This window comes from Salvelinus fontinalis, chromosome 6, assembly GCF_029448725.1.
Source record: "Salvelinus fontinalis isolate EN_2023a chromosome 6, ASM2944872v1, whole genome shotgun sequence".
Classification (NCBI taxonomy): domain Eukaryota; kingdom Metazoa; phylum Chordata; class Actinopteri; order Salmoniformes; family Salmonidae; genus Salvelinus; species Salvelinus fontinalis.
This window is the reverse complement of record NC_074670.1, coordinates 1,035,846-1,060,907: the sequence shown is the minus strand read 5'-3', so window position 1 is coordinate 1,060,907 and position 25,062 is coordinate 1,035,846. Positions and strand designations below refer to the sequence as shown.

The 25,062-nt window shown below is 49.1% G+C and overlaps 1 protein-coding gene across 2 annotated transcripts in view; it reads right to left on the bottom strand.

The window, feature by feature from the left end:
• Positions 1-675: 675 nt before the first annotated feature.
• The window catches only part of LOC129856843 (transcription initiation factor TFIID subunit 2-like), a 50,933-nt gene continuing 26,546 nt past the window's right edge, over positions 676-25,062 (bottom strand). Inside the window, exons 16-27 of one of the 2 annotated variants that reach the window (XM_055924557.1) lie at positions 19,019-19,120; positions 18,594-18,744; positions 16,556-16,696; positions 16,196-16,306; positions 15,652-15,845; positions 13,688-13,827; positions 9,607-9,676; positions 8,761-8,870; positions 5,464-5,696; positions 5,073-5,255; positions 2,650-2,752; positions 676-2,494 (exon numbers count right to left, since the gene is read on the bottom strand). In XM_055924557.1, coding sequence (XP_055780532.1) covers positions 2,229-2,494; positions 2,650-2,752; positions 5,073-5,255; positions 5,464-5,696; positions 8,761-8,870; positions 9,607-9,676; positions 13,688-13,827; positions 15,652-15,845; positions 16,196-16,306; positions 16,556-16,696; positions 18,594-18,744; positions 19,019-19,120 — 1,804 coding nt within the window. In that variant the 3' untranslated portion in view covers positions 676-2,228. The other variant, XM_055924559.1, reaches the window with a different exon arrangement.

Genomic DNA, 25,062 nt, shown 5'->3' with positions numbered 1-25,062 from the left:
CGGGCAGCGAGGTAGTCGTTACTGGGCCGGGCAGCGAGGTAGTCGTTACTGGGCCGGGCAGCGAGGTAGTCGTTACTGGGCCGGGCAGCGAGGTAGTTGTTACTGGGCCTGCAGTGAGGTAGTCGTTACTGGGCCGGGCAGAGAGGTAGTCGTTACTGGGCCGGCAGTGAGGTAGTCGTTACTGGGCCTGCAGTGAGGTAGTCGTTACTGGGCCGGGCAGTGAGGTAGTCGTTACTGGGCCGGGCAGCGAGGTAGTTGTTACTGGGCCTGCAGTGAGGTAGTCGTTACTGGGCCGGGCAGAGAGGTAGTCGTTACTGGGCCGGCAGTGAGGTAGTCGTTACTGGGCCTGCAGTGAGGTAGTCGTTACTGGGCCGGGCAGTGAGGTAGTCGTTACTGGGCCTGCAGTGAGGTAGTCGTTACTGGGCCGGGCAGAGAGGTAGTCGTTACTGGGCCGGCAGTGAGGTAGTCGTAAGGGTAGAACAAGGATACTAAAGACCACCGCCAGATCCCATCTACATTCACCTTTGATAAATGTCCATCTGCCTTTTGTGGTGGGTGCAATTATTCTAAGTTATGCTCTTGGTTATTACATTCTTGGTATACAACATTTCAAAGTGTAATTGCTATTATATATTGAGCGTTATTGAAGAAAATTTCCACGAATAAAAACACACATTCTTGCCTTCAGAAGCTTTATTTTCCAACATCTTTATGATGTAGTCATGTCCAACCGGGAAGAAAAGGTTCCAACACAACTGCAGTACATAATGAATATAAAGAACACTTACTGATTGGGTCAGGGACAAGGAGACCACCCACAATCTAGTTACTGATTGGGTGAGGGACAAGGAGACCATCCACAATCTAGTTACTGATTGGGTGAGGGACAAGAAGGACACAATCTAATGACTTACCAGTTAAAACATGCATGGGTAGAAACAGTGCCATTTGAATGCAATAGAAACAGGTATGGAACAACCCAATGACTCTTCAGTATGGTGATGTCATACAGGGCAGGTATGGAACAACCCAATGACTCTTCAGTATGGTGATGTCATACAGGGCAGGTATGGAACAACCCAATGACTCTTCAGTGTGGTGATGTCATACAGGACAGCAATTAGTCTATTAGTCATGGCACCCTATTCCCAATGAAGTGCACTACTTTTGACCAGAGCCGTATTGGTCCTGGTCAAACGTAGTGTACTATATAGCGAATAGGGTGCGGTTTAGAACGCATACAGTCATGGTCTACGGCAGGTCAGCCTAATAATTTATATTTGACTATAAATTCTACATCCTAAATGTTTAGAAACATCTCATTCTTGATTCTACCACCTTTGCATTGATCGGGTCTCTGAATGAGAGTGGAATTTCCCCTCTTAGTTTAATTGCAGGGTTAAAGTAAACCTGTAATTCAATGTCCGGGGCAACGTAATACAACCCGGGGAAAGACTAGAGGCAGTCTGTGAGACCGGGTTCAACAGGCTGAAGAGGTTCCCTTGTGAGGACAGCCACTAACTGAAAATGTTGTTGATGATGGTAGGAGACGTGTGGTTCTCAGAAGTGTGTGTGTGTGGTGGGTGTGTATGTGTGTGGTTAAGGTGATTGGAGACTGGGATGCTTTTAAAACCTAAGGGCTCCCTTCTGGAGAGGCTCACAGGTCTGCCTCTCTGTGTGGTTAATGAAGACGTCACAGAATGTCGGTTAGGCTCCACACATTCCCCCCCTCGACCTACACTGACTGCAGGGCCAGCCGTGGATCCACACTGAATATTGCTCCATTTTCCAAATCCAAACTAAACATAGCTCCGATTCAAACAGTGAAACAGCAATATTTAGTGTGGATTCCAGGCTAGTTGACATGCAGCAAACCAGTAAGGTCTATTCAGAGGAGTTGAACCACTGACAGTTGGAGTCTAGTCTTGAGGGTGATGCTTCACAGCTCTGGACCAACCAGGAGACAGCGCTGTGTTCTAGTCAGACATGGATGGTGACCTCACGGAGCGTCCACTAGCAGGGCTGTTACTGAAGGACCAACCAGGAGGCAAAGCTGTGTTCTAGTCAGACATGGATGGTGACCTCACGGAGCGTCCACTAACAGGGCTGTTACTGAAGGACCAACCAGGAGGCAGCGCTGTGTTCTAGTCAGACATGGATGGTGACCTCACGGAGCGTCCACTAGCAGGGCTGTTACTGAAGGACCAACCAGGAGGCAGAGCTGTGTTCTAGTCAGACATGGATGGTGACCTCACGGAGCGTCCACTAGCAGGGCTGTTACTGAAGGCATGGGAGTCCCTCTCCTTGTCTTTACTCTCATGTTTGTGTTTGTGTTTATGTTTGTGCTTCTTCTTCTTCTTCTTCTTGTGCTCGTGGTGGTGGTGGTGATGACCGCTGTGTTTGGAGGAAGAGGTGGACTCTTTGCTGAAGGAAGAAGGTAAGGGGGTGACAGGCAGGGAGAGGACGGCCTGGTCCACGGCTGGGGGTTCCTTACCTGAGGAGGGGAGAGAGGAGACAGGAAGAGACAGATTTAACGTACTGAACCAGCCAATCAGCTAGAAGTGCATCGTGTTCTTCAAAAAAGGATTGTCTGAAAGCATGAATGAAGCCCAGTTGTGAAGCAGTATGATAAGGATGTTAGACGGGGACCTGGTGTGGACGGCCTCTCCAGGATGTTGAGGTGGTGGTGGATGAACGCCTGGCTGTCATGGGGACTCTCCATGTCAATCTCATCTTCCTCCATGGTGTTGAACTGAAACAACAACATCATCATCATCAGTTATAACCATCTGATCTGATCTTCCTCCATGGTGTTAAACTGAATCATCATAATCATCATCAGTTATAACCATCTGATCTGATCTTCCTCCACGGTGTTGAACTGAATCACCATCATCATCATCATCAGTCATAACCACTGACTGCGCCCAGTCCCGACGGTCGACGGCGCCCAGTTCCCGACGGTCGACGGCGCCCAGTTCCCGACGGTCGACGGCGCCCAGTTCCCGACGGCGCCCAGTTCCCGACGGCGCCCAGTTCCCGACGGCGCCCAGTTCCCGACGGCGCCCAGTTCCCGACGGCGCCCAGTTCCCGACGGTTGACGGCGCCCAGTTCCCGACGGTTGACGGCGCCCAGTTCCCGACGGCGCCCAGTTCCCGACGGCGCCCAGTTCCCGACGGCGCCCAGTTCCCGACGGTGCCCAGTTCCGACGGTCGACGGCGCCCAGTTCCGACTGTCGACTGCGCCCAGTTCCGACTGTCGACTGCGCCCAGTTCCGACTGTCGACTGCGCCCAGTTCCGACTGTCGACTGCGCCCAGTTCCGACTGTCGACTGCGCCCAGTTCCGACTGTCGACTGCGCCCAGTTCCGACTGTCGACTGCGCCCAGTTCCGACTGTCGACTGCGCCCAGTTCCGACTGTCGACTGCGCCCAGTTCCGACTGTCGACTGCGCCCAGTTCCGACTGTCGACTGCGCCCAGTTCCGACTGTCGACTGCGCCCAGTTCCGACTGTCGACTGCGCCCAGTTCCGACTGTCGACTGCGCCCAGTTCCGACTGTCGACTGCGCCCAGTTCCGACTGTCGACTGCGCCCAGTTCCGACTGTCGACTGCGCCCAGTTCCGACTGTCGACTGCGCCCAGTTCCGACTGTCGACTGCGCCCAGTTCCGACTGTCGACTGCGCCCAGTTCCGACTGTCGACTGCGCCCAGTTCCGACGGTCGACTGCGCCCAGTTCCGACGGTCGACTGCGCCCAGTTCAGACGGTCGACTGCGCCCAGTTCCGACGGTCGACTGCGCCCAGTTCCGACTGTCGACGGCGCCCAGTTCAGACGGTTGACTGCGCCCAGTTCCGACTGTCGACTGCGCCCAGTTCCGACTGTCGACTGCGCCCAGTTCCGACTGTCGACTGCGCCCAGTTCCGACGGTCGACTGCGCCCAGTTCCGACTGTCGACTGCGCCCAGTTCCGACGGTCGACTGCGCCCAGTTCCGACTGTCGACGGCGCCCAGTTCCGACTGTTGACTGCGCCCAGTTCCGACTGTTGACTGCGCCCAGTTCCGACTGTTGACTGCGCCCAGTTCCGACTGTCGACTGCGCCCAGTTCCGACTGTCGACTGCGCCCAGTTCCGACGGTCGACTGCGCCCAGTTCCGACTGTCGACTGCGCCCAGTTCCGACGGTCGACTGCGCCCAGTTCCGACTGTTGACTGCGCCCAGTTCCGACTGTTGACTGCGCCCAGTTCCGACGGTTGACTGCGCCCAGTTCCGACGGTTGACTGCGCCCAGTTCCGACGGTTGACTGCGCCCAGTTCCGACTGTCGACTGCGCCCAGTTCCGACTGTCGACTGCGCCCAGTTCCGACGGTCGACTGCGCCCAGTTCCGACTGTCGACTGCGCCCAGTTCCGACGGTCGACTGCGCCCAGTTCCGACTGTTGACGGCGCCCAGTTCCGACTGTTGACTGCGCCCAGTTCCGACTGTTGACTGCGCCCAGTTCCGACGGTTGACTGCGCCCAGTTCCGACGGTTGACTGCGCCCAGTTCCGACGGTTGACTGCGCCCAGTTCCGACTGTGGACTGCGCCCAGTTCCGACTGTGGACTGCGCCCAGTTCCGACTGTTGACTGCGCCCAGTTCCGACGGTTGACTGCGCCCAGTTCCGACTGTATCAGTTTAAAGGAAAGATTAATCCAGACACAGAGTCCACAGTGGCTCTGCTTCAGTCCTCAGAGGAGCCTGAAATGGTTCACACACACACTAACACATGGACACGCAGACACACACACTAACACATGGACACGCACACACACACACTAACACATGGACATGCACACACACACACACCACATGGACACGCACACACACACACACCACATGGACACGCACACACACACACCACATGGACACGCACACACACACACACACACACACACACACACACGGACACGCACACACACACATGGACACGCACACACACACATGGACACGCACATGCAGACACACACACTATTGGGTAAAGCCTGTAGTGAAAGCCCAGACAAGTAAAAGCAGCTCCCCACGGCGCTCGAGATCCTTACTCTGATCTTGAATTTTTTACTGCTGTCCTCTTCCTGCAGTACCTGGCCTGGCTCCGGTGGGGACGAGCCCAGCGGGCCAACTACACTGTCCAACTTCCTCTTCAGACCCTGAGGGGGCGGGGCCACGCCACTGGACATAGACACGCTGGACACTGTCTCCATGGTGATCAGGCCCTCATCCAGCTAGAGAGGGGAGGGGGAGAGAGGGAGGGAGGGGGAGAGAGAGGGAGGGGGATAAAGGGAAATTAGTGCTATAACAAAACTCAAGAGGTTGACAGAAAAGATTTTAGGTGAAGATTTAATAAGACACAATAAGGACCAAGTCCACACTAAAATATATTAATTATATTAAAAAGGTTAAAGCATTAGTATTTTTTTATTTTCTTGTTACACTGCTAGTGAAGCCCATGACAGGGATGTGAACGCCCATGGTGTTGCCAGTCATCTCTGTGGTGTCTGGTCCCTGTTCAGGCTTGATAGTGGGGTTGAGGACGGCCTTCTTCTCCTTGAGGTTGAGTACCAGGCCCAGCTCGGGCAGAGGCAGGCAGGAGGGACGCGTCAGACCAAACAGAGTGTAGTACAGATTCACAGCGTCACACCGCAACCGCCAGTCATGAGACGTACCTGGGGGACAGTGACATGACAGGGTCTGAACACATTCAACTTTACAGCTTCAACTTTACAGCTTCATTCAACTTTACAGCTTCATTCAACTTTACACCTTCATTCAACTTTACAGCTGGAAAAAAGTAATGTTCAGATTATTGTAAAGTTTCACAATTGTTTTCTAAACCAAGCCAGTGATAGTAATACCATTGGTATGAATGGAATCACTGATACCGTGTCAAGTTAAATCCATTGGTATGAATGGAATCACTGATACCGTGTCAAGTTAAATCCATTGGTATGAATGGAATCACTGATACCGTGTCAAGTTAAATCCATTGGTATGAATGGAATCACTGATACCGTGTCAAGTTAAATCCATTGGTATGAATGGAATCACTGATACCGTGTCAAGTTAAATCCATTGGTATGAATGGAATCACTGATACCGTGTCAAGTTAAATCCATTGGTATGAATGGAATCACTGATACCGTGTCAAGTTAAATCCATTGGTATGAATGGAATCACTGATACCGTGTCAAGTTAAATCCATAAAAACACAGGAAGCGGTTTAGGAATAGGGTCTTTGTCTTAGAAAAGCTTTGAGAAAACTAGAAATGCACATTGTGCATAAAACTACAGTAGCTTATTCAGTTTCCAGTCATAGTTTGTGTTATCATGTACATAACATCTGATCAAATAGAGATTAACTGGTATTAACTGGTTTAAATTTAACATAACAGATCCTTGCAAGACCTCGTCAGTTGTTTTCCAAGCCAGGTGATAACAACAGTGGTGTGGATGTAATCACTGACGTTATGGTGCTGGGAATAATAACACAAACGGCAGATTATGGAACAGTTTATGACTGCGAGTCATAAACGGGGTTGGCAACGAGAACGGCGTTCCCCTGCCAACAGTCACAACCAACCACAGAAGTACATTCAAAACATATGAAATAGTACGCGACAATGAAACCTCGTTTCAAAAAAGGTGCCAATTCTTCCAAACGTTACGCAAGTCTTTCAAATAACTGATTTCTGTTGGGAAGAGGGCAGTTTACCGCTCAAACAACACGTCCGTCCGTCTGTCTGTCCGTCCGTCAGTCACAACACTGCGTTTCCAGGCCCCCTAGCCCCCTAGTGTTCTCTGAGGCGCTCTCAGCTGTGTTGGACCTCATTGTAACTGTAGCCCGTGCCAGGAGCAACCCCCCCCCCCCCCCCCCAAAAACTCCTCAAGACATGGTCTACATCCCAAAATACACCCCATTCCCTATATAGTGCACTACACAGAGGCCTGGTCATGAGTAGCACACTGTGTATATTTGAAGATTGGATGACATTTGGGACAGAACCGTATTGAGGCCCGTCCCAGCAGGTCCCTATACCCCTCAGGACATGGACAAACCTAGAAACATGATACAACGGGATCCTTCTCTTCCCTGGGAGAGAAACAGATGTTTTAAGACTTAAGAGAAAACGTCTCTCTCTCTTTGAAAAGACATTTCACAACGTTTGGCACCTTTTGAAACAAGGTTTATATAAGCCTGCTGGGGGATGTCCATGTAATGTGACGCTGAACATTTGCTCATAGTTTGTTATTGTAGTATAATAATGGGTCAGACAGACAGTTGAAGTTAGGACCATGGACATAATGTAATACAGGGACGTCCAAAAGTATTGGCACAGTGACACGTATTCTGGTTTTAGCTCTGTATTCCAGCACTTTGGATTGGAAATGATACAATGACTACGAGACTATGAGGTTAAAGTGCAAACATCACATTTTTTATTTTTATTTAACCTTTTATTTAACTAGGCAAGTCAGTTAAGAACAAATTCTTATTTACAATGACAGCCTAGGAACAGTGGGTTAACTGCCTTGTTCAGGGGGAGAACGACATATGTTTACCTTGTCAGCTCGGGGATTCAATCTTGAACCTTTCGGTTACAGGCCCAACGCTCTAACCACTAGACTACCTGCCTCCCCAAATTAGACAGTTGTGCAACTTTTACCATCACAAACATTGATAAATAACTGTTGAGGTTAGCTAATTACACATACGGATTTGATTTGTGAGTAGTAACGCCGTCTCCGGCAGTAACGCCGTCTCCGGCAGTAACGCCGTCTCCGGCAGTAACGCCGTCTCCGGCAGTAACGCCGTCTCCGGCTGGATATCACTCCAGGTGGGGGTTTGACTAGCCAGGCCTGAGTGGATATCACACCAGCCCCAGGTGGGGGTTTGACTAGTCAGGCCTGAGTGGATATCACACCAGCCCCAGGTTGGGGGTTTGACTAGCCAGGCCTGAGTGGATGTCACACCAGCCCCAGGTTGGGGGTTTGACTAGCCAGGCCTGAGTGGATGTCACACCAGCCCCAGGTTGGGGGTTTGACTAGCCAGGCCTGAGTGGATGTCACACCAGCCCCAGGTTGGGGGTTTGACTAGCCAGGCCTGAGTGGATGTCACACCAGCCCCAGGTTGGGGGTTTGACTAGCCAGGCCTGAGTGGATGTCACACCAGCCCCAGGTTGGGGGTTTGACTAGCCAGGCCTGAGTGGATGTCACACCAGCCCCAGGTTGGGGGTTTGACTAGCCAGGCCTGAGTGGATGTCACACCAGCCCCAGGTTGGGGGTTTGACTAGCCAGGCCTGAGTGGATGTCACACCAGCCCCAGGTTGGGGGTTTGACTAGCCAGGCCTGAGTGGATGTCACACCAGCCCCAGGTTGGGGGTTTGACTAGCCAGGCCTGAGTGGATGTCACACCAGCCCCAGGTTGGGGGTTTGACTAGCCAGGCCTGAGTGGATGTCACACCAGCCCCAGGTTGGGGGTTTGACTAGCCAGGCCTGGGAGTCTGTCTGTATTGCATCTCATCAGGTTTGATTAGTTATGTCTGATCTTAAATGGCACCCTATTTGCTACATAGTACACTACTGTTGGTCCAGAGCCCTACGTGGAAGCTTTATGTGGACTCTGGTCAAACGTAGTGCACTATACAGGGAATAGGGTCCCATAGGGCTCTGGTCAACAGTAGTGCACTATATAGGGAATAGGGTGCCATTTAAGATGCACTAAGGTCTCACCTGAGTTCATGAGTTTCCACAGCTGGTCGACCAGAGCCTCGTTGCAGAGTGGAGACTCGGCTGCTTTGGTGAAGGGAGGGTTTTTACCCAGCATGCTTAGGATCTTGTGTCTGAATGAACAGAGAGAAAGTAGAGGTTAACATCCTGTTACTTCACAGCCACAGACCATCACATTACACCTTTCCTGTGACAGACCATCACATAACACCTTTCCTGGGACAGACCATCACATAACACCTTTCCTGGGACAAACCATCACATAACACCTTTCCTGGGACAGACCATCACATAACACCTTTCCTGGGACAGACCATCACATAACACCTTTCCTGGGACAAACCATCACATAACACCTTTCCTGGGACAGACCATCACATAACACCTTTCCTGGGACAGACCATCACATAACACCTTTCCTGGGACATACCATCACATAACACCTTTCCTGGGACAAACCACCACATAACACCTTTCCCTGACAAACCATCACACAACACCTTTCCTGGGACAAACCATCACATAACACCTTTCCTGGGACAAACCATCACATAACACCTTTCCTGGCAAATATCCACTAATAAGGGAAACAATCAGGAGGAATATATTTAGATTCAAAGTGCTGAGCATTAAGTATCACCAATACGTTTCATCAGACTACAGGTCTAAATGAGTTAATCGGTTGATAAATTCACTGTAACAGTCCTTGTTTTTACACAGCACTAAACAACTACCCCGCTGTCTTGCTGCCTTAAGACAAAATGTCCCCATATCCTGAAGCCAGATAAATACACCTTTATGTATGAGGCAGCCAACCCAACAGACAAACCTGACACACACACACACTACCTGACGTAGTGAGCCGGGTCATTCTGGACCATGTTGAGCAGCCACTGCAGTTCCACGGAGCTCCTGTCAACTAGTAATAAACAGCATGTTAAAACACACCACACACACCTCTGTCCTGACAGCCAGGTAGGCAGGCAGGGCTGTGAGATTGATTCATTAGGTTTATAGTCAGCAGGGATTGTGTGTGGGAGTCAGAGCGTGTTGGAAAGGGTTACTCTCTAGGTAGGAGTCTGTGTGTTGTTACTACTATAACAAGAAGGGATACTCTCTAGGTAGGAGTCTGTGTGTTGTTACTACTATAACAGGAAGGGATACTCTCTAGGTAGGAGTCAGTGTTGTTACTACTATAACAAGAAGGGATACTCTCTGGGTAGGAGTCAGTGTGTTGTTACTAATATAACAGGAAGGGATACTCTCTAGGTAGGAGTCTGTGTGTTGTTACTACTATAACAAGAAGGGATACTCTCTAGGTAGGAGTCTGTGTGATGTTACTACTATAACAAGAAGGGTTACTCTCTAGGCAGGAGTCTGTGTTGTTACTACTATAACAAGAAGGGATACTCTCTAGGTAGGAGTCAGAGTGTTGTTACTACTATAACAAGAAGGGATACTCTCTAGGTAGGAGTCAGTGTGTTGTTACTACTATAACAAGAAGGGATACTCTCTAGGTAGGAGTCAGTGTGTTGTTACTACTATAACAAGAAGGGATACTCTCTAGGTAGGAGTCAGTGTGTTGTTACTACTATAACAAGAAGGGATACTCTCTAGGTAGGAGTCAGAGTGTTGTTACTACTATAACAAGAAGGGATACTCTCTAGGTAGGAGTCAGAGTGTTGTTACTACTATAACAAGAAGGGATACTCTCTAGGTAGGAGTCAGTGTGTTGTTACTACTATAACAAGAAGGGATACTCTCTAGGTAGGAGTCTGTGTTGTTACTACTATAACAGGAAGGGATACTCTCTAGGTAGATGGAGTGAAACTGTCTGGATGGAGGGAGATTAACATTTAGGGCTAAACTCTAGGATGTGTCCAAAATGGCATTACTTTAGTGCACTACTTCTGTCCAGAGCCTTATCTGAGGACAGCATGGACTGGGAGGTAGATGAATTAAGCAGTAAGACACCTCGGGGGTTTGTAGTATTTGGCCAATAGACCACGGCTAAGGGTTTTTCTTAAGCACGACACACCGCGGAGTGCCTGGACACAGCTCTTAGCCGTGGTATATTGGCCATATACCACAAACCCCCGAGGTGTCTTATTGCTATTATAAACTAGTTACTAATGTAATTAGAGCAGTAAATAAAAATGTTTTGTCATACCCATGGTATACGGTCTGATATACCACGACTGTCAGCCAATCAGCATTCAGGACTGGAAACACACAGTTTATAATGAGGTTTATAGCAGGGAGTGTGTGTATGTGTGTGTGTTGCTTCTACAGGTGAGATGCTGTCTCTCTAGCTAGTAGCTACAGCCCACAGAGTGAAACAGACCGACGACTGAGAAAGGTGCCATTCAGTCTGGATGGAGGGATATTTAGGGTCACCCCAGAGATTAAAACACACTGACTGGTGACAGTCTGACTGGAGGGATATTTAGGGTCAAGGTGTTCAACCCAGAGATTAAAACACACTGACTGGTGACAGTCTGGGTGGAGGGATATTTAGGGTCACCCCAGAGATTAAAACACACTGACTGGTGACAGTCTGGGTGGAGGGATATTTAGGGTCACCCCAGAGATTAAAACACACTGACTGGTGACAGTCTGGGTGGAGGGATATTTAGGGTCACCCCAGAGATTAAAACACACTGACTGGTGACAGTCTGGGTGGAGGGATATTTAGGGTCACCCCAGAGATTAAAACACACTGACTGGTGACAGTCTGACTGGAGGGATATTTAGGGTCACCCCAGAGATTAAAACACACTGACTGGTGACAGTCTGGGTGGAGGGATATTTAGGGTCACCCCAGAGATTAAAACACACTGACTGGTGACAGTCTGACTGGAGGGATATTTAGGGTCAAGGTGTTCAACCCAGAGATTAAAACACACTGACTGGTGACAGTCTGGGTGGAGGGATATTTAGGGTCAAGGTGTTCAACCTAGAGATTAAAACATACTGACTGGTGACAGTCTGGGTGGAGGGATATTTAGGGTCAAGGTGTTCACCCCAGAGATTAAAACATACTGACTGGTGACAGTCTGGGTGGAGGGATATTTAGGGTCAAGGTGTTCACCCCAGAGATTAAAACATACTGACTGGTGACAGTCTGGCTGGAGGGATATTTAGGGTCACCCCAGAGATTAAAACACACTGACTGGTGACAGTCTGGGCGGAGGGATATTTAGGGTCAAGGTGTTCACCCCAGAGATTAAAACACACTGACTGGTGACAGTCTGGGCGGAGGGATATTTAGGGTCAAGGTGTTCACCCCAGAGAACTAGGCAGTGTCTGAAATGACACGCTAGTCTCCTTGTAGAGTGCATTCGGAAAGTATTCAGACCCTCTTCCCCTTTTCCACATTTTGTTACAGCCTTATTCTAAAATGGATTACATAAATGTTTTTTCTCAGTCTACACACAATACCGCATAATAACAAAGCAAAACGTTTTTTTTTTTTTTTTTTTTTTTTTTTTTACATTTTCGCAAAAGGCACCTAAAGGACTCTCAGACCATGAAAAACAAGATTCTCTGGTCTGATGAAAGCAAGATTGAACTCTTTGGCCTGAATGCCAAGCGTCACGTCTGGAGGAAACCTGGCAGGATCGCTATGGTGAATCATGGTGGTGGTAGCATCATGTTGTTGGGATGTTTTTCAGCAGCAGGGACTGGGAGACTAGTCAGGATCGAAGAAAAGACGAACAGAACAAAGTACAGAGAGAATCTTGATGAAAACCTGCTCCAGAACGCTCAGGACCTCAGACTGGGGTCAAAGGTTCACCTTCCAACAGGACAACGACCCTAAGCACACAGACAAGACAATGCAGGAGTGGCTTCGGGACAAGTTTATGAATGTACTTGAGTGGCCCAGCCAGAGCCCGGACTTGAACCTGATCTAACATCTCTGGAGAGACCTGAAAATAGCTGTACAGTGACGCTCCTCATCCAACCTGACAGAGCTTGAGAGGATCTGCAGAGAAAAATGGGAGAAACTCCCCAAATACAGGTGTGCCAAGCTTGTAGCGTCATACCCAAGAAGACTTGAGGCTGTAATCGCTGCCAAAGGTGCTTCAACAAAGTACTGAGTAAAATGTCTGAAAACTTATGCAACTGTGATAGTTATTTCTTTTTAATATACATTTTCAAAAATGTCTAAAAACTTGTTTTTGGTTTGTTATTATGGGTTATTGTGTGTAGATTGATGAGAAAAAAAAACAATTGAATACATTTAAGAATAAGGCTGTAAAGTAAAAAAATGTGGGAAAAGTCAAGGGGTCTGAATACTTCCTGAAAGCTCTGTAGTCAAGTGCACTACTTCTGGTTAGAGCTCTATGGGCCTTATTCAGAGCCCTATGGGACTAAATCTAACCCTACGTTGACCTGGCTAAATGTAGTGCACAACTTCTGGTTAGAGCTCTATGGGCCTTATTCAGAGCCCTATGGGACTAAATCTAACCCTACGTTGACCTGGCTAAATGTAGTGCACAACTTCTGGTTAGAGCTCTATGGGCCTTATTCAGAGCCCTATGGGACTAAATCTAACCCTACGTTGACCTGGCTAAATGTAGTGCACAACTTCTGGTTAGAGCTCTATGGGCCTTATTCAGAGCCCTATGGGACTAAATCTAACCCTACGTTGACCTGGCTAAATGTAGTGCACTACTTCTGGTTAGAGCTCTATGGGATTAATTCTAACCCTACGTTGATCTGGCTAAATGTAGTGCACTACTTCTGGTTAGAGCTCTATAGGGACTAATTCTAACCCTACGTTGATCTGGCTAAATGTAGTGCACTACTTCTGGTTAGAGCTCTATGGGACTAATTCTAACCCTACGTCGATCTGGCTAAATGTAGTGCACTACATAGGGAATAGGGTGTGTCCTACTAACTTCACTACGACTAGTGCGGTGCATACCTCTTGTGTAGTCCACCACAGCTTCCAGTGCTGCGACACGCACATCCACAAAGTGTCCGTATTCTGCATAGGATTTAAACAGAGAGGGGTCACTGGGAATATGACCATTCTTCTGAAGCATCCGGATAGCTCTGAGACAACTGGAAAGAGGGAAGAAAGAGAGAGAGAGAGGGATGGAGGAGAGAGAGAGAGAGGGATGGAGGAGAGAGAGAGGGATGGAGGAGAGAGAGGGATGGAGGAGAGAGAGAGAGAGAGAGGGGTGGAGGAGAGAGGGATAGAGGAGAGAGAGAGAGAGAGGGGTGGAGAGGAGAGAGGGATAGAGGAGAGAGAGAGGAGGGATGGAGGAGAGAGAGCAGGGGGTGGAGGAGAGAGAGAGGGATGGAGGAGAGAGAGAGCAGGGGGTGGAGGAGAGAGAGAGAGGGATGGAGGAGAAAGAGAGAGGGATGGAGGAGAGAGAGAGATAGAGGAGAGAGAGAGAGAGAGAGGGATGGAGAGAGAGAGAGTGATGGAGAGAGAGAGAGCAGGGGGTGGAGAGGAGAGAGAGGTATAGAGGAGAGAGAGAGAGATGGAGGAGAGAGAGAGAGGGATAGAGGAGAGAGAGAGAGAGGGATAGAGGAGAGAGAGAGAGCAGGGGGTGGAGAGGAGAGAGAGGTATAGAGGAGAGAGAGAGAGAGGGATAGAGGAGAGAGAGAGGTATGGATGGAGAGAGAGAGAGAGGGATGGAGGAGAAAGAGAGGTCATTCATCTGTAAGCCTATATCAAAGTTCCTGATTTCTAACGCACCAATACCCTTTAAGGTTAAAAAGATTTGGAGTTCTACAACTGGAAGTCAAAGTTGTAGATTGTGCCTTTAAGGCATTTTGATTGATAAGATCATTGGAGGTGGGAAGGTTTACCCTGGCACTCAACTAGCTTCCTGTACGGGACGTGTTTGGAAAGATTTGGGGAGAGGGTACAAGGGCCAAAAAGCTTCCACACCAGCCAGCTCAACAATGACGCTTTGGGTCAATCACTATTTGGTCAATCTTTAAATCGATCAACACAATGTAAAAACCAGCCACTAAAAGCAGCCAATCAAAACACTGACACCAAGCACCCGCATATCACCACCCACAGGTACCACCACCATTTACCACCACTAAACACCACCACTATTTACCCCCACCACCACCACTACCATTTACTACTCACATTTACCACCACCACCACCATTTATCACCCACATTTACCACCACCACCACCATTTACCACCACCACCACCATTTATCACCCACATTTACCACCACCATTTATCACCACCACCACCACCACCATTTATCACCCACATTTACCCCCACCACCACCACCTACCACTACCATTTACTACTCACATTTACCACCACCACCATTTATCACCACCACCACCACCACCACCATTTATCACCCACATTTACCACCACCACCACCATTTATCACCCACATTTACCACCACCAACACCATTTACCACCCACATTTACCATGCACTATTACTCCACTTCATCCTACCTTCTGACAGTGATGGTGCTGTGGTAGCTGAACAGTAGTGATGATCTCCTCCAGGATGTTTAGTTTATATAGTATAATGTATAGTGGTATCTATAATAGTGATTATCTCTACCTGACAGTGATGGTGTTGTGGTAGCTGGGCAGTAGTGATGATCTCCTCCAGGATGTTTAGTTTATATAGTATAATGTATGGTGGTATCTATAGTAGTGATTATCTCTACCTGACAGTGATGGTGCTGTGGTAGCTGGACAGTAGTGATGATCTCCTCCAGGATGTTTAGTTTATATAGTATAATGTATAGTGGTATCTATAATAGTGATTATCTCTACCTGACAGTGATGGTGTTGCGGTAGCTGGACAGTAGTGATGATCTCCTCCAGGATGTTTAGTTTATATAGTATAATGTATAGTGGTATCTATAGTAGTGATTATCTCTACCTGACAGTGATGGTGTTGCGGTAACTGGGCAGTAGTTTCTCCATGTTCAGAGAGCGTGTGATCTCCTCCAGGATGAGACGTACGTCTCCGTTGAGGTTGTCCACGGTGCGCACCTCGTTACTGATGCTGATGGCCGGGGTCAGGGAGTTGGTGAGGGCGTCAATCAGCTCGGCGCGGTAGTAGTTGTCGGAGAACTAGGAAAAAGAGAAGGGCAACAACATTAAAGGCATTAGTGGCTGGTCCAGTCTGGCCCAGTGGTCAGCACAGCCAACTCCAGAACACCATACAGGATTACCAACGATGACGATCCCTGGTCCAGTCTGGCCCAGTGGTCAGCACAGCCAACTCCAGAACACCATACAGGATTACCAACGATGACGATCCCTGGTCCAGTCTGGCCCAGTGGTCAGCACAGCCAACTCCAGAACACCATACAGGATTACCAACGATGGCGATCCCTGTTCCAACACTCTCTGAACGGTTCATCTGCTTCACCCGGTCCCCTTCTTTTCATTGGTCACAACAAAACAAACGCCCGTCTCACCTTGTTCTTCCTGTTGTCGTTGTACTTGATGAGGTCCAGGATGAAGTTGAGGACGTCTTTAGGACAGAGGTTCTGGATGTCTCTGAGCTGAGCCATGGCTACAGGCATGGTCTACGTATAGATCAAACACACAGCTCATTACAGACGTCAAAATGCTGGACCACAGTATTACACATTTCCTGCAATTTTACAAGGAGACTAATTCAGATTTTGGCCGCCATTGTTTCCTAAAGGTTTAGGTTCTGTGACAAAGTAAAAACTTCTGCAGTGTGTCACTTGTATCCCATGATTGATAAGATATTTAACAGACAGACTTAGTCCCGTGATCTACGTTAAGGTGACGTGTTGACGGTTAAATACCTTCTGTAGGAAGTAGCTCTGGAAGCTGATGAAGGTGTTGGTCTTGACGATATTTGGACAGCTCTTACAGCAGAACATCCTGGTGAACAGAGACTTCATGGCTGGAGGACCGGTCCACGTGCTCATCATGGAGTTGGCTATCTATGAATATTAAAAACAGGAAATACGTGATACAGCTTCCTGTGTGATAGCTAGCTATCCTGGTGAACAGAGACTTCATGGCTGGAGGACCGGTCCACATGCTCATCATGGAGTTGGCTATCTATGAATATTAAAAACAGGAAATACATGATACAGCTTCCTCCTCCTGCTCTGTCTGAGCTGATGTGTGACAGCTAGCTATCCTGGTGAACAGGGACTTCACAGAGCAGTGGAGTTCGCTATCTAGAAACAAAAGATACTAAATAATAGACGTATTAGCTAGTAATCTAACTAGGATGGAACATGACACTCTGATGAAGGTTTCCAAGACAAAACGTTGTGCTATTCATTTGAAAGTTAACTGCAAGGGGACAAGAGAGTAACTTTGATTAGATTTTCTAGAGTTCAGAACAATTGGCTTCTTCTAAGCAGACTGGCTTCTTCTAAGCAGACTGGCTTCTTCTAAGCAGACTGGCTTCTTCTAAGCAGACTGGCTTCTTCTAGCAGACTGGCTTCTTCTAGCAGACTGGCTTCTTCTAGCAGACTGGCTTCTTCTAGCAGACTGGCTTCTTCTAGCAGACTGGCTTCTTCTAGCAGACTGGCTTCTTCTAGCAGACTGGCTTCTTCTAGCAGACTGGCTTCTTCTAGCAGACTGGCTTCTTCTAGCAGACTGGCTTCTTCTAGCAGACTGGCTTCTTCTAGCAGACTGGCTTCTAGCCTGTTACACGAGGAAGTGACAGAGACGAGGGTCTACCTGCTCTCTCTCAGCAGGATATTAGAGAGGAGGACAGAGCTGAGGGTCTCCCTGCTCTCTCTCAGCAGGATATTAGAGAGGAGGACAGGGCTGAGGGTCTCCCTGCTCTCTCTCAGCAGGATATTAGAGAGGAGGACAGAGCTGAGGGTCTCCCTGCTCTCTCTCAGCAGGATATTAGAGAGGAGGACAGAGCTGAGGGTCTCCCTGCTCTCTCTCAGCAGGATATTAGAGAGGAGGACAGAGCTGAGGGTCTCCCTGCTCTCTCTCAGCAGGATATTAGAGAGGAGGACAGAGCTGAGGGTCTCCCTGCTCTCTCTCAGCAGGATATTAGAGAGGAGGACAGGGCTGAGGGTCTCCCTGCTCTCTCTCAGCAGGATATTAGAGAGGAGGACAGAGCTGAGGGTCTCCCTGCTCTCTCTCAGCAGGATATTAGAGAGGAGGACAGAGCTGAGGGTCTCCCTGCTCTCTCTCAGCAGGATATTAGAGAGGAGGACAGAGCTGAGGGTCTCCCTACAGAGCTGGGGCGAGCGGTCAGGATGTTGTCATTTTTCACAAGGCCCTGGGGTGGACGGGTGTGTGTATATGTGAGTGTGTGTATCTAAGTGTGGGTGTGTGTATATGTGAGTGTGTGTATCTAAGTGTGGGTGTGTGGACTCTGCTTGGACTTGCCCCTAAGCCTTTCCTGCCGGCTCCCAATCTTTCAATAAAGACAGCCTATCACCGGCCTGCCAAGGCTATCTGGGGTACCCGTTAACATACTGTGGTCTGACCATTAACTAGCTAAATTCAATTCTGGAAGCCCATGAAACCTGATGGAACTCCTCATCCATTTTTGATTTGAAGAAAATATGGATTCAGGTGAAAATATTATAAATGGAGGAAATCAATCGGATATAGGGGGGGGGGGGTGTTTGACGGATAAAGCAAAAAAAATCCACAGGATAACGTTCTACAGGGGTTGTCGAATTAGGTTTTAAAAGAAGAACAAACACTTGGAAGGTGGGTGGCCTAATTCCACAGCAGTCCCTTTGACTTAGAATAAAGGAACGATGTGCTCAACTCTGGATTCATCACACTAAAACCCGACCGTGGGTAATGAATCAATGGAGGGATAAAGGTGGATGGGTGAAGTGGACTTCTTACCTTGGCGAGGCAGAAGCAGGCCCCCTGGCGGACCTTGTAGAAACACTGGTCCTGTTCTAGGATGTCAGTGAGGGCCAGACGGGAGGCCGGCGTGGGGAACTTCTCCAGGGCTAAAATAGACTCCTCCTGGGCCACTACGTCCCGCTCGTACCTGAGGAAGATACTTCTGAACCGTGAAGAATACTTCCAGGACAAGCAAACACACCTTTTCTAGTTCGCATTGAACTTCATGTTGAAATGTCAGATCTATAGCTTGTGCTATCAGGGCTTTGTGGCGTGATCTGTGGTCACGGCTCTGTGGCGTGATCTGCGGTCACGGCTCTGTGGCGTGATTTGTAGTCATGTTTGTAAATAAGGATAGTCTTTTTTAACTTGTGCTGTTAACTTGTGCAGTTCCTAAAAGTAAAAGGTGAAGAGTCCTGTACCTGAGCTGGTACTGCCACATGAAGTCTGCCTGCTCAAACTCCACCTTACGCAGGATGGACATGTCTGGATCGATCCGGATCCACAGCAAGGGAGAATCCGCACTGCGTGAGAAACAGAGTTCAGTTTCAGATTCTTTATGGAACGGAACGAATGTAACACTTGTCTGTTAAGGAGGGTGACTTGTCTGTTAAGGAGGGTGGCTTGTCTGAATTCAACTGATTGGACTGAAAATTTTAACTCTGAAGTATGTTGATTATGTTAATGGGGAGATCCTTTATTCCCTCTGAGGCTAGGACGTAAACTACCGAGGCTAGGACGTAAACTACCGAGGCTAGGACGTAAACTACCGAGGCTAGGACGTAAACTACCGAGGCTAGGACGTAAACTGCCGAGGCTAGGACGTAAACTGCCGAGGCTAGGACGTAAACTGCCGAGGCTAGGACGTAAACTGCCGAGGCTAGGACGTAAACTGCCGAGGCTAGGACGTAAACTGCCGAGGCTAGGACGTAAACTGCCGAGGCTAGGACGTAAACTGCCGAGGCTAGGACGTAAACTACCGAGGCTAGGACGTAAACTGCCGATGCTAGGACGTAAACTGCCGAGGCTAGGACGTAAACTGCCGATGCTAGGACGTAAACTGCCGAGGCTAGGACGTAAACTACCGAGGCTAGGACGTAAACTACCGAGGCTAGGACGTAAACTGCCGAGGCTAGGACGTAAACTACCGAGGCTAGGACGTAAACTACCGAGGCTAGGACGTAAACTGCCGAGGCTAGGACATAAACTACCGAGGCTAGGACATAAACTACCGAGGCTAGGATATAGGACTGAAATGAAGTTACAGCCTGATGTTCCCTCTGAGGGTAGGAAGGACCAAATCTAAACCAAACAGAAATGATTGACTGAAGCCAACACCTACCGCTGTTAAAACAGTGGAGCGAGAAGCAGGCAGACGACACCACACCAGAGGGGTTGCTGGAGGCCTGCCTGGCTGGAGTGATGGTAAAGATGCCAAAAGACTTGGCAGGAGGGTTGTAGACAGCTGTAACTGCCTGCTGGGTTGTTGGTTAGTTTCTCACTGCTCAGTAACAGCCATAGCTGCTCTCCCCAGCTCTGTAGTATGTATCAGTGTTGCTCTCCCCAGCTCTGTAGTATGTATCAGTGTTAATCTCCCCAGCCCTGTAGTATGTATCAGTGTTAATCTCCCCAGCTCTGTAGTATGTATCAGTGCTGCTCTCCCCAGCTCTGTAGTATGTATCAGTGTTAATCTCCCCAGCTCTGTAGTATGTATCAGTGTTGCTCTCCCCAGCTCTGTAGTATGTATCAGTGTTAATCTCCCCAGCTCTGTAGTATGTATCAGTGTTGCTCTCCCCAGCTCTGTAGTATGTATCAGTCCTGCTCTCCCCAGCTCTGTAGTATGTATCAGTGTTGCTCTCCCCAGCTCTGTAGTATGTATCAGTGTTAATCTCCCCAGCTCTGTAGTATGTATCAGTGTTAATCTCCCCAGCTCTGTAGTATGTATCAGTGCTGCTCTCCCCAGCTCTGTAGTATGTATCAGTGTTAATCTCCCCAGCTCTGTAGTATGTATCAGTCCTGCTCTCCCCAGCCCTGTAGTATGTATCAGTGTTGCTCTCCCCAGCTCTGTAGTATGTATCAGTGCTGCTCTCCCCAGCTCTGTAGTATGTATCAGTGCTGCTCTCCCCAGCTCTGTAGTATGTATCAGTGTTAATCTCCCCAGCTCTGTAGTATGTATCAGTGTTAATCTCCCCAGCTCTGTAGTATGTATCAGTCCTGCTCTCCCCAGCTCTGTAGTATGTATCAGTGTTGCTCTCCCCAGCTCTGTAGTATGTATCAGTGTTAATCTCCCCAGCTCTGTAGTATGTATCAGTGCTGCTCTCCCCAGCTCTGTAGTATGTATCAGTGTTGCTCTCCCCAGCTCTGTAGTATGTATCAGTGTTGCTCTCCCCAGCTCTGTAGTATGTATCAGTCCTGCTCTCCCCAGCTCTGTAGTATGTATCAGTGCTGCTCTCCCCAGCTCTGTAGTATGTATCAGTGTTAATCTCCCCAGCTCTGTAGTATGTATCAGTGCTGCTCTCCCCAGCTCTGTAGTATGTATCAGTGCTGCTCTCCCCAGCTCTGTAGTATGTATCAGTGTTAATCTCCCCAGCTCTGTAGTATGTATCAGTGCTGCTCTCCCCAGCTCTGTAGTATGTATCAGTGTTAATCTCCCCAGCTCTGTAGTATGTATCAGTGTTAATCTCCCCAGCTCTGTAGTATGTATCAGTGTTGCTCTCCCCAGCTCTGTAGTATGTATCAGTGTTAATCTCCCCAGCTCTGTAGTATGTATCAGTGTTAATCTCCCCAGCTCTGTAGTATGTATCAGTGTTAATCTCCCCAGCTCTGTAGTATGTATCAGTCCTGCTCTCCCCAGCTCTGTAGTATGTATCAGTGCTGCTCTCCCCAGCTCTGTAGTATGTATCAGTGCTGCTCTCCCCAGCTCTGTAGTATGTATCAGTGCTGCTCTCCCCAGCTCTGTAGTATGTATCAGTGTTGCTCTCCCCAGCTCTGTAGTATGTATCAGTGTTAATCTCCCCAGCTCTGTAGTATGTATCAGTCCTGCTCTCCCCAGCTCTGTAGTATGTATCAGTGTTGCTCTCCCCAGCTCTGTAGTATGTATCAGTCCTGCTCTCCCCAGCTCTGTAGTATGTATCAGTGCTGCTCTCCCCAGCTCTGTAGTATGTATCAGTCCTGTTCTCCCCAGCTCTGTAGTATGTATCAGTGTTGCTCTCCCCAGCTCTGTAGTATGTATCAGTCCTGCTCTCCCCAGCTCTGTAGTATGTATCAGTGTTAATCTCCCCAGCTCTGTAGTATGTATCAGTGCTGCTCTCCCCAGCTCTGTAGTATGTATCAGTGTTAATCTCCCCAGCTCTGTAGTATGTATCAGTGCTGCTCTCCCCAGCTCTGTAGTATGTATCAGTGTTAATCTCCCCAGCTCTGTAGTATGTATCAGTGTTGCTCTCCCCAGCTCTGTAGTATGTATCAGTGTTGCTCTCCCCAGCTCTGTAGTATGTATCAGTGCTGCTCTCCCCAGCTCTGTAGTATGTATCAGTGCTGCTCTCCCCAGCTCTGTAGTATGTATCAGTGCTGCTCTCCCCAGCTCTGTAGTATGTATCAGTGTTGCTCTCCCCAGCTCTGTAGTATGTATCAGTGTTGCTCTCCCCAGCTCTGTAGTATGTATCAGTGCTGCTCTCCCCAGCTCTGTAGTATGTATCAGTGCTGCTCTCCCCAGCTCTGTAGTATGTATCAGTGCTGCTCTCCCCAGCTCTGTAGTATGTATCAGTGTTAATCTCCCCAGCTTTGTAGTATGTATCAGTCCTGCTCTCCCCAGCTCTGTAGTATGTATCAGTGCTGCTCTCCCCAGACAGTCAGTGAGCAGACAGCCGGTGGGCAGACAGCCAGTGGGCAGACAGCCAGTGGGCAGACAGCCAGTGGGCAGACAGCCAGTGGGCAGACAGCCAGTGGGCAGACAGCCAGTGGGCAGACAGCCAGTGGGCAGACAGCCAGTGGGCAGACAGCCAGTGGGCAGACAGCCAGTGGGCAGACAGCCAGTGGGCAGACAGCCAGTGGGCAGACAGCCAGTGGGCAGACAGCCAGTGGGCAGACAGCCAGTGGGCAGACAGCCAGTGGGCAGACAGCCAGTGGGCAGACAGCCAGTGGGCAGACAGCCAGTGGGCAGACAGCCAGTGGGCAGACAGCCAGTGGGCAGACAGCCAGTGGGCAGACAGCCAGTGGGCAGACAGCCAGTGGGCAGACAGCCAGTGGGCAGACAGCCAGTGGGCAGACAGCCAGTGGGCAGACAGCCAGTGGGCAGACAGCCAGTGGGCAGACAGCCAGTGGGCAGACAGCCAGTGGGCAGACAGCCAGTGGGCAGACAGCCAGTGGGCAGACAGCCAGTGGGCAGACAGCCAGTGGGCAGACAGCCAGTGGGCAGACAGCCAGTGGGCAGACAGCCAGTGGGCAGACAGCCAGTGGGCAGACAGCCAGTGGGCAGACAGCCAGTGGGCAGACAGCCAGTGGGCAGACAGCCAGTGGGCAGACAGCCAGTGGGCAGACAGCCAGTGGGCAGACAGCCAGTGGGCAGACAGCCAGTGGGCAGACAGCCAGTGGGCAGACAGCCAGTGGGCAGACAGCCAGTGGGCAGACAGCCAGTGGGCAGACAGCCAGTGGGCAGACAGCCAGTGGGCAGACAGCCAGTGGGCAGACAGCCAGTGGGCAGACAGCCAGTGGGCAGACAGCCAGTGGGCAGACAGCCAGTGGGCAGACAGCCAGTGGGCAGAGAGTCAGTGGGCAGACAGTCAGTGGGCAGACAGTCAGTGGGCAGACAGTCAGTGGGCAGACAGTCAGTGGGCAGACAGTCAGTGGGCAGACAGTCAGTGGGCAGACAGTCAGTGGGCAGACAGTCAGTGGGCAGACAGTCAGTGGGCAGACAGTCAGTGAGCAGACAGTATAAAGTCTTACTCCATAGCAGACAGAGAGAAGGGGAGCAGTATAAAGTAGTAGACAGAGAGAGAGAGAAGGGGAACAGTATAAAGTAGTAGAGAGAGCGAGAAGGGGAACAGTATAAAGTCTTACTCCATAGCAGACAGGGAGAAGGGGAACAGTATAAAGTAGTAGAGAGAGAGAGAAGGGGAACAGTATAAAGTAGTAGAGAGAGAGAGAAGGGGAACAGTATAAAGTAGTAGAGAGAGAGAGAAGGGGAACAGTATAAAGTAGTAGAGAGAGAGAAGGGGAACAGTATAAAGTAGTAGAGAGAGAGAGAAGGGGAACAGTATAAAGTAGTAGAGAGAGAGAGAGAGAAGGGGAACAGTATAAAGTAGTAGAGAGAGAGAGAGAGAGAGAGAGAAGGGGAACAGTATAAAGTAGTAGTAGAGAGCGAGAGAGAAGGGGAACAGTATAAAGTAGTAGAGAGAGAGAGAGAGAGAGAGAGAAGGGGAACAGTATAAAGTAGTAGCAGAGAGAGAGAGAGAGAGAGAGAAGGGGAACAGTATAAAGTAGTAGAGAGAGCGAGAGAGAAGGGGAACAGTATAAAGTAGTAGAGAGAGAGAGAGAGAGAGAGAGAAGGGGAACAGTATAAAGTAGTAGTAGAGAGAGAGAGAGAGAGAGAGAAGGGGAACAGTATAAAGTAGTTGAGAGAGCGAGAGAGAGAGAAGGGGAACAGTATAAAGTAGTAGAGAGAGCGAGAGAGAGAGAAGGGGAACAGTATAAAGTAGTAGAGAGAGCGAGAGAGAGAGAAGGGGAACAGTATAAAGTAGTAGAGAGAGAGAGAAGGGGAACAGTATAAAGTAGTAGAGAGAGCGAGAGAGAGAGAAGGGGAACAGTATAAAGTCTTACTCCATAGCAGACAGGGAGAAGGGGAACAGTATAAAGTAGTAGAGAGAGAGAGAAGGGGAACAGTATAAAGTAGTAGAGAGAGAGAGAGAGAGAGAGAGAGAAGGGGAACAGTATAAAGTAGTAGAGAGAGAGAGAGAGAGAGAGAAGGGGAACAGTATAAAGTAGTAGAGAGAGAGAGAGAAGGGGAACAGTATAAAGTAGTAGACAGAGAGAGAGAGAGAAGGGGAACAGTATAAAGTAGTAGAGAGAGAGAGAGAGAGAAGGGGAACAGTATAAAGTAGTAGACAGAGAGAGAGAGAGAAGGGGAACAGTATAAAGTAGTAGAGAGAGAGAGAGAGAGAGAGAGAGAGAGAAGGGGAACAGTATAAAGTAGTAGAGAGAGAGAGAGCGAGAAGGGGAACAGTATAAAGTAGCAGAGAGAGAGAGAGAGAGAGAAGGGGAGCAGTATAAAGTAGTAGAGAGAGAGAGAGAGAAGGGGAACAGTATAAAGTAGTAGAGAGAGAGAGAAGGGGAACAGTATAAAGTAGAGAGAGAGAGAGAAGGGGAACAGTATAAAGTAGTAGAGAGAGAGAGAAGGGGAACAGTATAAAGTAGTAGAGAGAGAGAGAAGGGGAACAGTATAAAGTAGTAGAGAGAGAGAGAGAGAGAGAGA